The 13,268-nt window shown below is 36.5% G+C and overlaps 1 protein-coding gene across 4 annotated transcripts in view; it reads left to right on the top strand.

Moving 5' to 3' along the window:
• The window catches only part of LPIN2 (lipin 2), a 95,874-nt gene that overhangs the window by 54,819 nt on the left and 27,787 nt on the right, over positions 1-13,268 (top strand). For all 4 annotated transcript variants that reach the window (XM_012746152.3, XM_012746155.3, XM_012746151.3 and 1 more), the window contains 2 exons: positions 715-810; positions 4,803-5,104. In XM_012746152.3, coding sequence (XP_012601606.1) covers positions 715-810; positions 4,803-5,104 — 398 coding nt within the window. The remainder of the gene's footprint in view (positions 1-714; positions 811-4,802; positions 5,105-13,268) is intronic.

Raw genomic sequence — 13,268 nt, 5'->3', positions numbered from 1 at the left:
TCCCATAGTCAGCTACTTGGTCTGTAACTCCACTTACGGTAGATTCAAATTTCATTTCTTGTTTCTTTGCTGTACTTACATCTTGGCCAGTTTCCTCTTCCAACTGTCCATTTTTATAAAATATTTTATGTGAGTTTATCACTGGGAGATGAGGAAGCCACACAACTACAGTCTCTGCTGTCTGTGTCTGAACTGAATAACAGATGCGCAGTGAACTAGTCACCAGTAAACTTTGAAGAAGTGCTGTGATTGATCACTGACCATGGCAACATCTGTTATTTACATACTGATCTGGAGGGTAGAGGTGGCAGTGAAGTTATACTTGATACAGTTGTTCACAGCTCACATACCGAGGTTACTAAAACTTGAGTGTGTCTGAACTGCATGAAGTTAGGCTGCCTGTCTATAACTTGGAAGTGTACAAATGTTTGACAATGATATTTCCCCCATTTTATGACATTTGAGAAATTAAACAATTAAAACTTTTTATATGTTGTAAAATAGGTGGTGAAACATTTTCTTTCAATCCCTGGTTATCTATCCCTCCTCCCCTGCCCCCCAGGTACATTTGGTTTTTAGGGGTGGAATGAGTTCAGGTAGCAGTGGTGCACTGGGAACCTCAATACCAAGTTTGGCTTAAGAACCCGGAATTTACCCTTAGTTTAGCTTGAAGGAAAGACTGAATGCCAAATTCCGTTTTGTTTCTCTACTTAGATTGATATAGAAATCAATGGCAATGCAGTGGATCTTCATATGAAATTAGGTGACAACGGAGAAGCTTTCTTTGTGGAGGAGACCGAAGAGGAATATGTAAGTTCTTGTGGATCATGCTCTCCTTACACTTTGTGCTCAGGCCTCCTGTGCGTGTCCCAAATGGGAATGTTCTGCAGTTTTCATGGTCAGTTACACACATCACTGTTGCTGGCTAGACAAGCTTTAGATTCAGGCTGAAGAACTAAGTTGTCAAAAAGGAGCTAGAGGAATGAGAAACTTTTCTCCATACCAGTTTCAGGGTACAAAGAGCGTACAGAAAGCCTTTGTACATGCTGCTTTGGTAAGGGAAGGCATATCTCTAACTTCAATGAGCTTTCTTAGCGTCTATTACTGTTCACACCTTGACTTGAATACATTGTGTTCTATCTAAGTAATTAAGACATATCTCTTGCTGTGCGTTATGACCTTTAAACTTGAAAATCTTGTTTACCATTTTGGTAGGGATATTGTATCTCTAACCTTGAATAGTCACGTAAATTAATTTATTGTGGTCTCAAGAGATTTAAATTAATTGGCCTATATCCTTTTATAAATGATTACATGTTTGGCTTCTTTCAGCAAGAGAGCACAATTTGTCATGTCCTCCCTGTCCCCAATACATACTGTGTTTCTATCAATTTGAATAGTAGTGAATTATTCTTTTTTTGTATATAATTTATAATTTTATATAAAAAGATCCGACATAACACAGCGGGGGTACTCAGGAGACTAGCGTATCCCCATGAATGCCAGCAATATGGTTAGATTCATACAGGTTTTTAATAATCACAGATATCAATTACCAGTTGTCAGGGCAACATATTTGCATAACAGGGAATGCAGTTGCTAGGGGATACAGGGCTAGGGTCAAAAGTCCTCTCAAGGGGCTTCTAATCTATCTAGGTGAACAAACAGGTACAAAGTCTTTCAGGGGCTAACTTCTAAGTTCTAAGAGGTAGTTGTCAATTAACAAAGGTATAACAAAAGAGGTATAGTGACTCTATATTCTTTAGTTAGTTATGGTGGACTTCAAGGTAGATAGACAGGAGAGAGTAGGAAGCCCATCTCTATAAAACAGGTTTTTTATAAGCACCGGGGTGCATCTCTGGGCAAAGGTCACTCATTGTCTCCAGCTCCCATCCTATGGGCCATATTTGCCTTGTCTTGTCTTTCAAGACACAGGGAAGCTCACAGATTTTGAGATTCCGGGAAGCCTTCCTGGAAAACATCCCTGCTGGAGATTTGAGAGCCCTCCCATGATAGCAGCTTCTAACAAGTGAACCATTGAGTCCACGCATTCCTTCAGGGCAAAACCTTGCAAACTCCTGTTTCTGTCTTTAATATAGTAATATAAGGTTATGCAATAAAATAATAATCTTATGAGCCACATTTCATTAATTCCTCAATCATATTTTTCAACATAGGAGTTGGGCCATTCTCCAATATAGATAACTCTGAATAATTACTACATTAATGAACACTGGCATAACATGGAAAAATAAAGTATGGCCATAATCCAAATAACATATTTCCATTCATTCATTCATTATAATTTTTATTCTTAAGCTTTAAGTTATAACTTATATTTGCACTGGACTTTTGATTTTAAGAATTTTTTTAAAGCATACTTTGTTGTAGATAGGGTTAGCTACATTACAGAAACAAATAGAATCTTCAAAATTCAGTTTCTTAAAGAACAAAAAGTTTATTTCTTTGGTCCAGAGCAGGAGTCGCACATTAGCAGCAGCTCTGCTGGATGATGCCTTTCAGGGACCCAGGCTGACATTGGCTCTGCAATTTTCAACATGATGCTTGTAAGATTCCCCTAGACATTGCCATCCCTGTCATTTAGAACCTGTGAAGAACGTTAAAGAATGTTCATGGGAGGGTTTTATGAACCAGGTCTGGAAGTGGCATATGTCACTTCTGCTCCATTCCTTTGCTATAAACTTAAATCTCATGTCAGGGAAATCTGATAGACATATTCTATAGCTATGTGTTTCAGTCCCAGCTTTATTTGTATACAGTATGGAAGAGATCTTGCTGGATAAGTTTAGCTGCGTGCATTATGTCAAATAGCAAAACTGGTGAGCATAAAGTTAACTAAGGGTGCAGGACTATTTTTTTTGGATTTGAAGATGGACTGCCAGTTTGGTGTTACAGATTCATTTTAAAAATCAAACAATTGCAAAATGAGATTATGTTTATCATTTTTGAGTTTAGAGAAGCCAACAATGTTGGTACCGGTATACAAAGCAGCGTTGAAACAGTATGATATATGAAGTAGACCCTTACCAGACTGGTGCTTTTCTAGTATTACTTGTTTTCATATTTTCATTTACTTTGCCTAAGCAGAACTTTTCCTCATCAGAGACACAGGCAAAGAACAAAATGAAACATAATAAATGACATTTGTCACAAGAATAAAACATTTTTGATGTGTTTCTTAAAATCACATATGGTCCATAACACTGTGTAAATCAACATATACAGTATGTGAGAGGACTGGGTTGTTGACACTTTGTTACCTAGTTTTCATGGTTTATTCTGGCAATTCCATTAAAAACTATGTTTAGCAAGGTCAGCTTGGAGAATGTCAGATTTTCAGCCTTTTTTTCCTATTCCATGTAAGACCAAATTGACCATATTTCCTCTAGTATAGTGTGCTTCTCTTCAAAATAAAAAAATTGGTTAATTCATCCAAGAAACATTGGCATTACTACTCTGTGCCACATACTATAAAACACGCTCCCTACCCCTTCAAGAGTTCATAATTTAGAAGAAGATGAAAATTATTAAAAATGTATCTGGCTGTCATTTATTTGCTTTTTGTTTCTCTCAAACTTTTATCATTTAACTGTATGTCATTAATGTCTCTTTCAAGTCAGTAGTTATGGATCTAATTCTGTCCTTTTAATAGCTGTACAATATTTCATAGTATGGATATACCATAATTTATCCAACCATTCTCTTATTAGTAGACATTCAGGTTATTTCCAACACATAAACATTGCTATAATAGAACTAGGAAATACCACCAGAAACAAAAACAGCTTTCAAGAAGTAAAGTAAACAGATTATTGAATTAAAAGACCACAGCCTCTCATCTTGGTGCCTTGGGGACATGTATATTGCTGGTGAACACAAATTTCTCCTAGGTAAATAAAACTTCATTCGGCTGTGGGGTGACATATTTATCAAAGCCAAGTTCAAAAGCTTTATAGAAAATAATTATGGAAACCTACACATTTTAAAGACTATTGTGTAAAAACTTGAGTGTTCTAAATTTTCTGAGGTTAATTTATATCTCTATTTTGTATCTTCCATTTTCCCCAATGATAAAAAGAAATGAAAGAAATGGTTAAGATATTAATTTACTGAATACCAGACTTGCTCATTCATTCACTGTTAGATTAGGAGTTTAATTACTTTTAAATATTAACCTTTACTTTTTTCTTTTGAATTCTTAAAAGGATATATTAAATACTTTATGGTTTAAAAAATTACTGATATCATTTGTTATAGGACATTGTCTCAATCCTCAATTAATTTGGCAAAACATGAGCATTGACCACTCTACATTCACCATATTGCTCTGCTCATTTACCTGTCTTGCTGCCCTTTGTCTGATGCAGTGTCCTTAATGTCTGCCTTGTGCTTTATCCTGTTCTTATTGCTCTCGGAAAGTTCTTAACAGAGTCCTTTGTAACACTTCCTTGGAAATGCTGTTGCTGCTTTGACCTTTTCTTTGCAAAGAATTTAATTGGCTCTGCTTTAATTATAACTCTGGGGTGTTCCACATGGATGCGACACATCAGTTCCTCCAAGCATGCTCAGTTACATGTCCCGAAATGAGCAACCATTTAGCTGTGTTTAACAGCATAAAGACCTACCCAGAGTAGAACAGGCAGTGTAACTTTCTTACCTTTAGGAAATAAGTATTTTTTTCTACCACTGTGAAAATTTATATGCTCAAAATGTTAATTATTGTTTTGATTCACTGTCCAGTTTGTCATGGATAACTTTTCTTTCTCCATGTTCTCCTTAAGGAAAAGCTTCCTGCTTACCTTGCCACCTCACCAATTCCAACTGAAGATCAGTTCTTTAAAGATATTGACATCCCTTTGATGAAATCGGGTGGAGGTGAAAGACCATCTCAGAGTTCAGACATCTCACATATCTTGGAAACAGAGACAGTTTTCACTCCAAGTTCTGTGAAAAAGAAAAAACGAAGGAGAAAGAAATGCAAACAGGACAGTAAGAAGGAAGAGCAGGCTGCTTCTCCTGCTACAGAAGACACCTGTGATGTGGGTGTGAGCTCTGATGATGAGAAGGGTGCCCACTCGGCAAGGTAGGACTCAGCCTTGAGAAGGGTCTTGTGTGGGTACCAGGCCATCCACTCATGCTGTAGGTAGAGCTCAGGTAAAGCCAGAGGCTACCCTTTCCTTTACAGATACATAGTGTGAGATTTGGACTTGTTTTTCACCTTGATGGTTTGTTGTGGAATCAGACGGGAGAGGCATTTTCCTTGTTCTTTCTACAATTCTACAAAATTTCCCATAAGACATCCTACTATGGTACTGAAATGTCATTTGTAGCAGACTGGAGGTATCTCTGTTTTCATCCAGTTAGTTTCCAAGAGCCAAATAAATTAAAAGTCAAAAGAAGATCTTGAGTTAGTGATTTACCTTGGGTGAACAGATATAGGTGGGCACAATGTCAGGATTTCCCTACCCAGTGGTCTTGTGCTTGAGAGCTCATCTTTTCCTGAGAAGTTCAGAGTTCTGTTTTATTGAATTTATCGTCAAAATATCCTAGTAAGTTGAAGACGAAGAAGTTTCGTTTTTTTTTTAAAGTGAGAAATCTTAATCACCACTTATTTACCAGTTCAGTGGAAGAGTTCAAAATACATGCCAGTTATCAAGTTTGCACTGCCTGGGGTTTAAAGGTAACAGTTGGGAGTAGAACATATATTTTCTCATTCAAGATTCAATTTTCCTCCACCTGTTTCACTTGGTCCTCTTGGCTCTAGAAAGGACCAGTGTGTGTCAATGGGTGGTTCTCTTTGTTGGTGACCAATGGACAAGAAGCTGCTGCCCAGAGTGGCTCTGCATTTCTAAACCCTTTATTTGAAGTGGGGTAGATCCTGGTCCACTTGTATGTTTTCACCTCAGCTGCTGAAAAGAGAAATCATGCCCTACTTCCTGAGAAAAGGAGTGCTGTTAAAGTGTTTTTCATTATAGAAAAGAGGAGAAATAATTTCTTTCTCTAGTTACATAAACTAAATATATACCAAGAGTAAACTCTACCTTAATCTAGTATGTGTTTTATTTACCAATTTTGCTTTAAATGGTCAAGTTAAGGAAAAAGTTGTTAATACATTACTAGTATAATTATACTACATTAGTTAATAAGATAGTATATTAATAAAGCCCTCTTTGGCAACACTTTTAACTCATTTTCTAAAATTTTGAAATCTGGATTGTAGATCCTAGAATAAAATTCCATATTTGGCAGTAATTTTTAATACATGAATTTTTTTTCTACCCATCTTGTTTTATTACTAACTGACATGTCTGTGGTATTCCTTTTCACTCCTCCAACACTGAACATATTAGACTTTGATTTCAGTTCTGATAGAATGCAAATTCCTCTGTTAGAACTAAACAACAGAAGATGGAAAGCAATCACTGAAAAAGTACATTAGGCTCTGAATTATACCTATAAAATTTTAAAATCCTAAATCAACAAATTTGGGTAATTTGTCAGTATCAAAATACTAGCTGGGAAGACTAATTATAAATGTTCTAAGTTCTTCTTTTATATATTTCAATAATTGCCAAAGAATTTTAAGCTAATTAAAAAGTACCACAATTTCTGAAAAGGAGACTTTCCTGTTTTTTTTCCCTGCTTTCAGTCTCTTAAAGGTTATTTATTCTTCCCTTGCCTAAGAGAATAAACTATGAGCATCTTCGATATTCTGCTTGATTTCAAGACTGCTAAAAACATTGTAAACAATTACTTTAAAAGTTTTGTATGTATAGTAAAATGTGTAGGTGGGCAAGAAATGTGTATTATTTCAAGAAAAACTTGAAATACTTACACATCTAAATTTTTCATGGGTTAGCATTGTAATGTTCTCTTAAGTGCTTTATTCCTGAAAATATTTTCTCAATTAAAATTCTTTCAAGATCTACCCAAAAAAAGGTAAAGTAATGCTTTTGCCTCTAAAGTTTTATTGACATGTGTCCTTTTTTAACATAATAATGAGCAAAATTTAAAACTCTGAACAAGAACAACCTGCAGCTTCAACTTGGAAAGTTATTATAAAATGTATAAAACACATGCAAAGTACCCTACCTACTGAATGCACAAAAATCATTCTAAAGGTATTTTGTAAATAGGTGTTGTAAGTCAGTGAATGCATTGCCAGAGATTGTGTGAGAAAGGCTGTATCAACCAAAGCTGCTGGTGTACCAATTTGGTTGACAGTTATGAATGTTACCAGCCCATCTCTAAGCTAGCACCTTACTTGCCTGGTGAGCAAGTCTGTCATAACACACGTAAACTAGGGCCTTGCAGGAGCTTGGTAGTTTGCTTTCTCTTTAGATGAATTATAGATGTTACCCACTTGGAAGAACTCTTTTCTGAAATTTCCTTAAAATAGAATCTGCTTAATTATGCAGCCAGCAGAAATCAGAACTTTTTTTAAAAAGAGGACAAAATGTGTAAACAGTTGTGAGTTCAAGTCATATTCTGAATTAAGTGTTAGCTAAAAGGTAGACTGGCCCATTATAGATTGTGGAACAGTAGCCCTCTTCATCACTCAGGGCCTTGGTTTCTTAATCTATGAAATAAGAGGATTGAACTACATGGTTTGCCAGGGCCTTTTCAGCGTAGCATTTAGATTCTAAAGGTATCTGAGGGAAGGTATTTAGGGTTGTTAACAGTGAATTAAACAGTATGTTCAAGAATCTGAGAGAGAAAGAATAGGAAGTCTATTGCTTTTGCAGTTGTGAGGTCTAGGAATTATGTGGAATTGGGGAATCTGCACCTTTCATATATCTTACTACCCTCATCCCCTACCACTTAGGAAAGAAATTCTGTTTCCAGAGAAGATACATAAAATAGGTTTTTATTTTATTTCGATAGATGGCATTGTATTTAAACTCTTTTCAAGAATTTTATTGATAATAGAATTAAGGTTGATTTTGAGGCTCCTTAAAGGAGGCAAATGAAAGAGGGACTCATTCTTTAAAGCAGGTTGCTGTTGCACAGCTGGAAGAAGCTCATTTCTGGACATTGGAGAGCTCTAAGCTACAGGGCTTGGTTTAAACTGCACTAGTGAGTCTCTCTGTTCCAAAAGATGGACTTTTGGTTTGAAGATAGTGTGGAAGCCTTTTTTGTCCTTCTGGAGGGTGGATGGATGTGTGTACTAAGAACATTGCACCCAGACATTAAGTAGCCTTTTAGAGGGAAGAGACTTTTCAGATTAGATTGTGTTTTAGCACAATCTTCAGTGCGAATATACAAAACATAACACTGATGGAAATATTTCACATACCCATCAATAGTAATAATGGAGGATCAAGACCAGACCATCAAAAAGAAATATCAACTTTTAATCCACTAAAGGAGACTTGCTTAAACAATTATATCTGGAAGCTGAGTCCAGGGAGCTTAAAACTTCTCACAGACAGCATCTGTTGCCCCAAGGCTACCTACTTCATTTCCTGATCAGTAACTGGCTTCTAGAAACCCACCCTCCAAGTTGTTCTGGGGTAAGTATAGATATTCAAGGTGGCAAGGATCTCCCAGGCACACCCTGCCTTTTCTCCCCTTCATTTCATACACAGCACACAGAGAGAAGCATTGGTCCACTCATCCTGTTAGAAGGGATATCTTTTCTGGGAAATGTCCTATATTCAAATGCTAATTTAGGTCATTAGCCACACTGAAATTCATTAATACTGTGCTAAGGTTGCTGATAAACATATTGTTAAGAAAGTTAGTGATCTTTGGTCATAGTAGTTAGCAACCCCATGTATCTCTTACTACCAATTAAATAGTTTAAAACTCATTTGTACCTATAATTTATCTCACATAATTAATTTAGGTTATTTATTTTAGCTTTCTATTGATCTTCCCCTCACTTTAAAAAAATTGAGGTGCTATTTACATCCAACACTATTCACAGATCTTAAGTGTACAGTTCAGTGAATTTTGGCAGTTGTATGTATCCTAGTAACCTGTTAGCTTTTGAATTGGAAAAACGTTGGCTTACAGAATGATGCCAAGTTTGAAGACAGGATGTTGAGGCATGTCTCTGAAAGCTGAGGTGCCCTGCACATGCTGACTGTGAACTCCAGCAACTGGAAGCCCTAGCCCTGACTTAGAGTTAAACTGTTTGTCTCTTCTGCTCAGTGCTGATGTTTATATTAGCACTCCTGTGTTTTGGCACAGATAGAATCAGCATTTATGCTATTTTCTTCACATTCTACTATGTATGCTCCCATATAGCCTCATGTCCAGTGCTTGGTTTAAGTTGCTCTGTGATGGTCTGCCTCACTGGTCACTGTTCTCAGGCATATGTGCCATTTTGAAAGTGCTTACAGGTTTAGAAGTCCTATTTTAATAGGAATCATAAGACTGAAAGGAGCCTCAACATAAGAAACCTTTTCTGTCAGTCTAATAGGCCTAGACCAGGCATCCTCAAACTACGGCCCTTGGGCTACATGCAGGCCGCCTAGCACATTTTTCTGGCCCTCCAGGTGTTTTTGTCACCACTGCCTATCCTGCTTAGCAGCCGATTCGTCCCAGGCCCACAGTGCGCGCTCTCCAGTGGTCTGAGGGACAGTGAACTGGCCCCCTGTTTAAAAAGTTTGAGGACCCCTGGCCTAGACTAATGGGCTCTATTTTTGTTAGGATATGCCCAGAAAAGGCTATCATGTCTTTCTGGGGTTGTAAACTCTTTATGGTACCTGATGTCGCTCTCTTTCAGTTTTATTAAATGCTATTTGTTTTGCCTAATTCTTCTTGGCTTACCTTTTATACTGCAGTGAAATGTGTTCCAAAAGTAAAATATTTTCAATATAAAAATTTCCTTTAAAAGAAATTTATGTGGCTTTTACATTGTTCTTTTCAGACCACTTTCACATATATCAATAGTGACGGGTTGAGCTGATGTATCCTTTCAAATTGGACAAATAAGAACCATTCCTAGGCATCTGATTTTCCCTTTCCTATGGGAAAATTTATCTTTTGATTTTCCTTTATTAAGAAATGGAGTATTTTTTCCTAGGTACCTGCCTTTCTCAGGTGTGTTTTTCTTCCCTTGAATGAGGTTGTATGCCCGAGTAATCCAGAGAGACGATTAGAGTAAGGAAAACCATAAATGAAAAGATGTAGCTATGTGGAAAAATTGTTTACATGTCAGAGTTGGTGGTAAAGCAGAGTATGTTAAGATATAAAGGAAGAAACGTAATGCCAAAAAAAAAAAATAGTGAACTGGTTTTTTGTTCTTATTTTTGTCCAGCAAATTAAGTGATATGAATATTCTCATTTACATTTAGTGTCTGTCCTGTTAGAACATTGAATTTTCTGCAAGAAGCTCCTAAACTTGTATCACGTGATGCTTTATGCTTTTCACAGTTTCTTCATACTTTTCTTTATACTTTTAAGAGATTTCAACATACCACATATATCTTACATCAACTCTGTGAAGTAGACAGGACAAGTGATAAGTTTCCAGCTTAAAGATGAAAACTGGGGCCCACAGTGCTTCTGAAGGATGCTTGCAAGGTTATATGGCAAGTTAGTTATATTAACTCTGCAAATTAAAGAAAACCAAAGGGGTAAATTAATTAAAACCTTATTAGCATTAGTCTAACTTTCTATAATTCCAAGGTCTATGTATGAATCATAAACACATTTATCATATTTTTGTATCATCCTCATATCTCTACATCTTATAGATTCTAAATAAAGAGACAGTTCTCAGATAATCCCTGGGCCAAACCAGAAAATTAGTCCTGGGTTTTTAAGAGTTTAGGGTATTTTTTGAGCCATATCTCTTATCTTCAGCTAATATTCTTATACTTTCTGTACTATCCAGGGGAGTATAGTGGGAAGAATTAGGATTTGCTTGCTTTGACTCCAACTACTTACTAGGTTTTTTACTTTGGGCAAGTTATTAAGCTTCTCTGGATTCTTGATTACCTAATACCTAAAATGGAATATTGCTATCTCAGATTTATAAAGATTGAATGAAATGATACAAAAAGCCTCAGTTTTATTCTTTTAGTCTTTGAACCAATTACCCCTCAGGAATGTAAAAAGAAATTTTTTTTTTTTTATTTTTTTTATTTATTTTATTTTATTTTTTTTTAAGCCCCACTGTTTGCTGGAATAAAAAGAAATTTTTAATCACATTTCTGTCTTTTCTCTATTTATTCCATATTTAAATAGTAATTGCAGTATTATATGGTAGGTGGCACTGGCAAATCTTTTGTTCTCCTTCATATTTTCCTTTTTTAAAAAAATTTATTTTAGCATATTATGGGGGTACAAGTGTTAAAGTGACGTATATTGCCCATGCCCCCCCCTTTTCCCTCTAGTAAGAGCTTCAAGCGTGTCCATCCCGCAAACGTTGCACATCTTACTCATTGTGTTTGTATATACCCATTCCATCCTCCCCCCTCCCACCTGCCCGACACCCCGTAAATGTTATTCCTATATGTCCACTTAGGTGATGATCTGTTAATACCAATTTGCTGGTGAGTACATGTGGTGCTTATTTTTCCATTCTTGAGATACTTCACTTAGTAGAATGGGTTCCAGCTGTATCCAGGAATATAAAAGAGGTGCTATATCACCATTGTTTCTTAAAGCTGAATAGTACTCCATGGTATACATATACTACATTTTATTAATCCACTCATGAATTGACGGGCACTTGGGTTGTTTCCACAGTTTTGCAATTATGAATTGTGCTGCTATAAACATTCGAGTACAGGTATCTTTTTCATGAAGTGACTTTTGATCTTTTGGGTAGATGCCCAGTAGTGGAATTGCTGGATCAAATAGTAGATCTACTTGTATCGCTTTGAGGTATCTCCATATTGCTTTCCACAGAGGTTGAACTAGTTTGCAGTCCCACCAGCAGTGTAGGAGTGTTCTTCTGTCCACATCCACGCCAGCATTTATTGTTTGGGGACTTTTTGATAAAGGCCATTCTCACTGGAGTTAAGTGATATCTCACTGTAGTTTTGATTTGCATTTCCCTGATGATTAGAGATGTTGAGAATTTTTTCATGTTTGTTGGCCATTATTCTGTCTTCTTTTGAAAAGTTTCTGTTGATGTCCTTTGCCCATGGGGTTGTTTGATTTTTTTCTGGGGCTGATTTTCCTGAGTTCTAAATAGATTCTAGTTATTAGCCCTTTATCGGATGTGTAGCTTGCAAAAATTGTCTCCCATTCTGTGGGTTGTCCGTTTGCTGTCTTGACAGTTTCCTTGGCTGTGCAGAAGCTTTTTAATTTGATCGGGTCCCATTTGTATATTTTTATTGCTGCTGTGATTGCCTTTGGGGTCTTCTTCAGAAATTCTTTGCCTAGGCCAATGTCTAGAAAAGTATTTCCAACATTTTCCTCTAGAATTCTAATAGCTTTACACCTAAGATTCAAGTCTGTTACCCAGCGTGAGTTGATTTTTGAGAGAGGTGAAAGGTGTGAGTCTTGTTTCAGTCTTCTACTTGTGGCTATCCAGTTTTCCCAGCACCATTTACTGAATAAGGATTCTTTCCCCCAGTGTATGTTTTTGTCTGCTTTGTCGAAGATTTGTTGGCTATATGAAGATGGCTTTATATCTGGGTTCTCTGTGCTGTTCCATTGGTCAATGTCCCTGTTCTTGTTTGTGCCAGTCCCAAGCTGTTTTAATGACTATAGCCTTGTAGTATAGTTTGAAGTCTGGTAAATTGGGACCTCCTAATTTGTTTTTATTGCCTAGGATTGATTTTGCTATATGGGGTCTTCTCTGGTTCCGTACGAAGTGTAAAATTATTTTTTCTATATCTGTGAAAAATGATGATGGTATTTTGATAGGGATTGCATTGACTCTGTAGGTCACTTTGGGTAGTATAGACATTTTAACAATGTTGATTCTGCCGACCCATGAGCATGGAATATTCTTCCATCTGTTTATGACCTCTGCTATTTCCTTCTTCAGTGTTTCATAGTTCTCCCTGTAGAGGCATTTTACCTCCTTAGTTTAAATATATTCAAAGGTACTTTATTTTCTTTGTTGCTATTTTGAAGGGAATTGAGTCTTTGATTTGGTTCTCACTTTTACTGTTGTTGGTGTATATGAATGCCTCTGATTTCTGTGTATTAATTTTGTGTCCTGAGACTTTACCAAATTCATTTATATCAAGGAGTCTCTTTGTTGAATTCTTGGGGTTTTCTAGGTATAATATCATGTCATCAGCAAAGAGTGAGAGTTTGATCTCTTCTGCTCCCAT

The sequence above is a fragment of the Microcebus murinus genome, chromosome 17 (assembly GCF_040939455.1).
Source record: "Microcebus murinus isolate Inina chromosome 17, M.murinus_Inina_mat1.0, whole genome shotgun sequence".
NCBI lineage: Eukaryota > Metazoa > Chordata > Mammalia > Primates > Cheirogaleidae > Microcebus > Microcebus murinus.
Note: the sequence above shows the minus strand (reverse complement) of the source record. Positions and strands in the feature narration are given on the sequence as shown.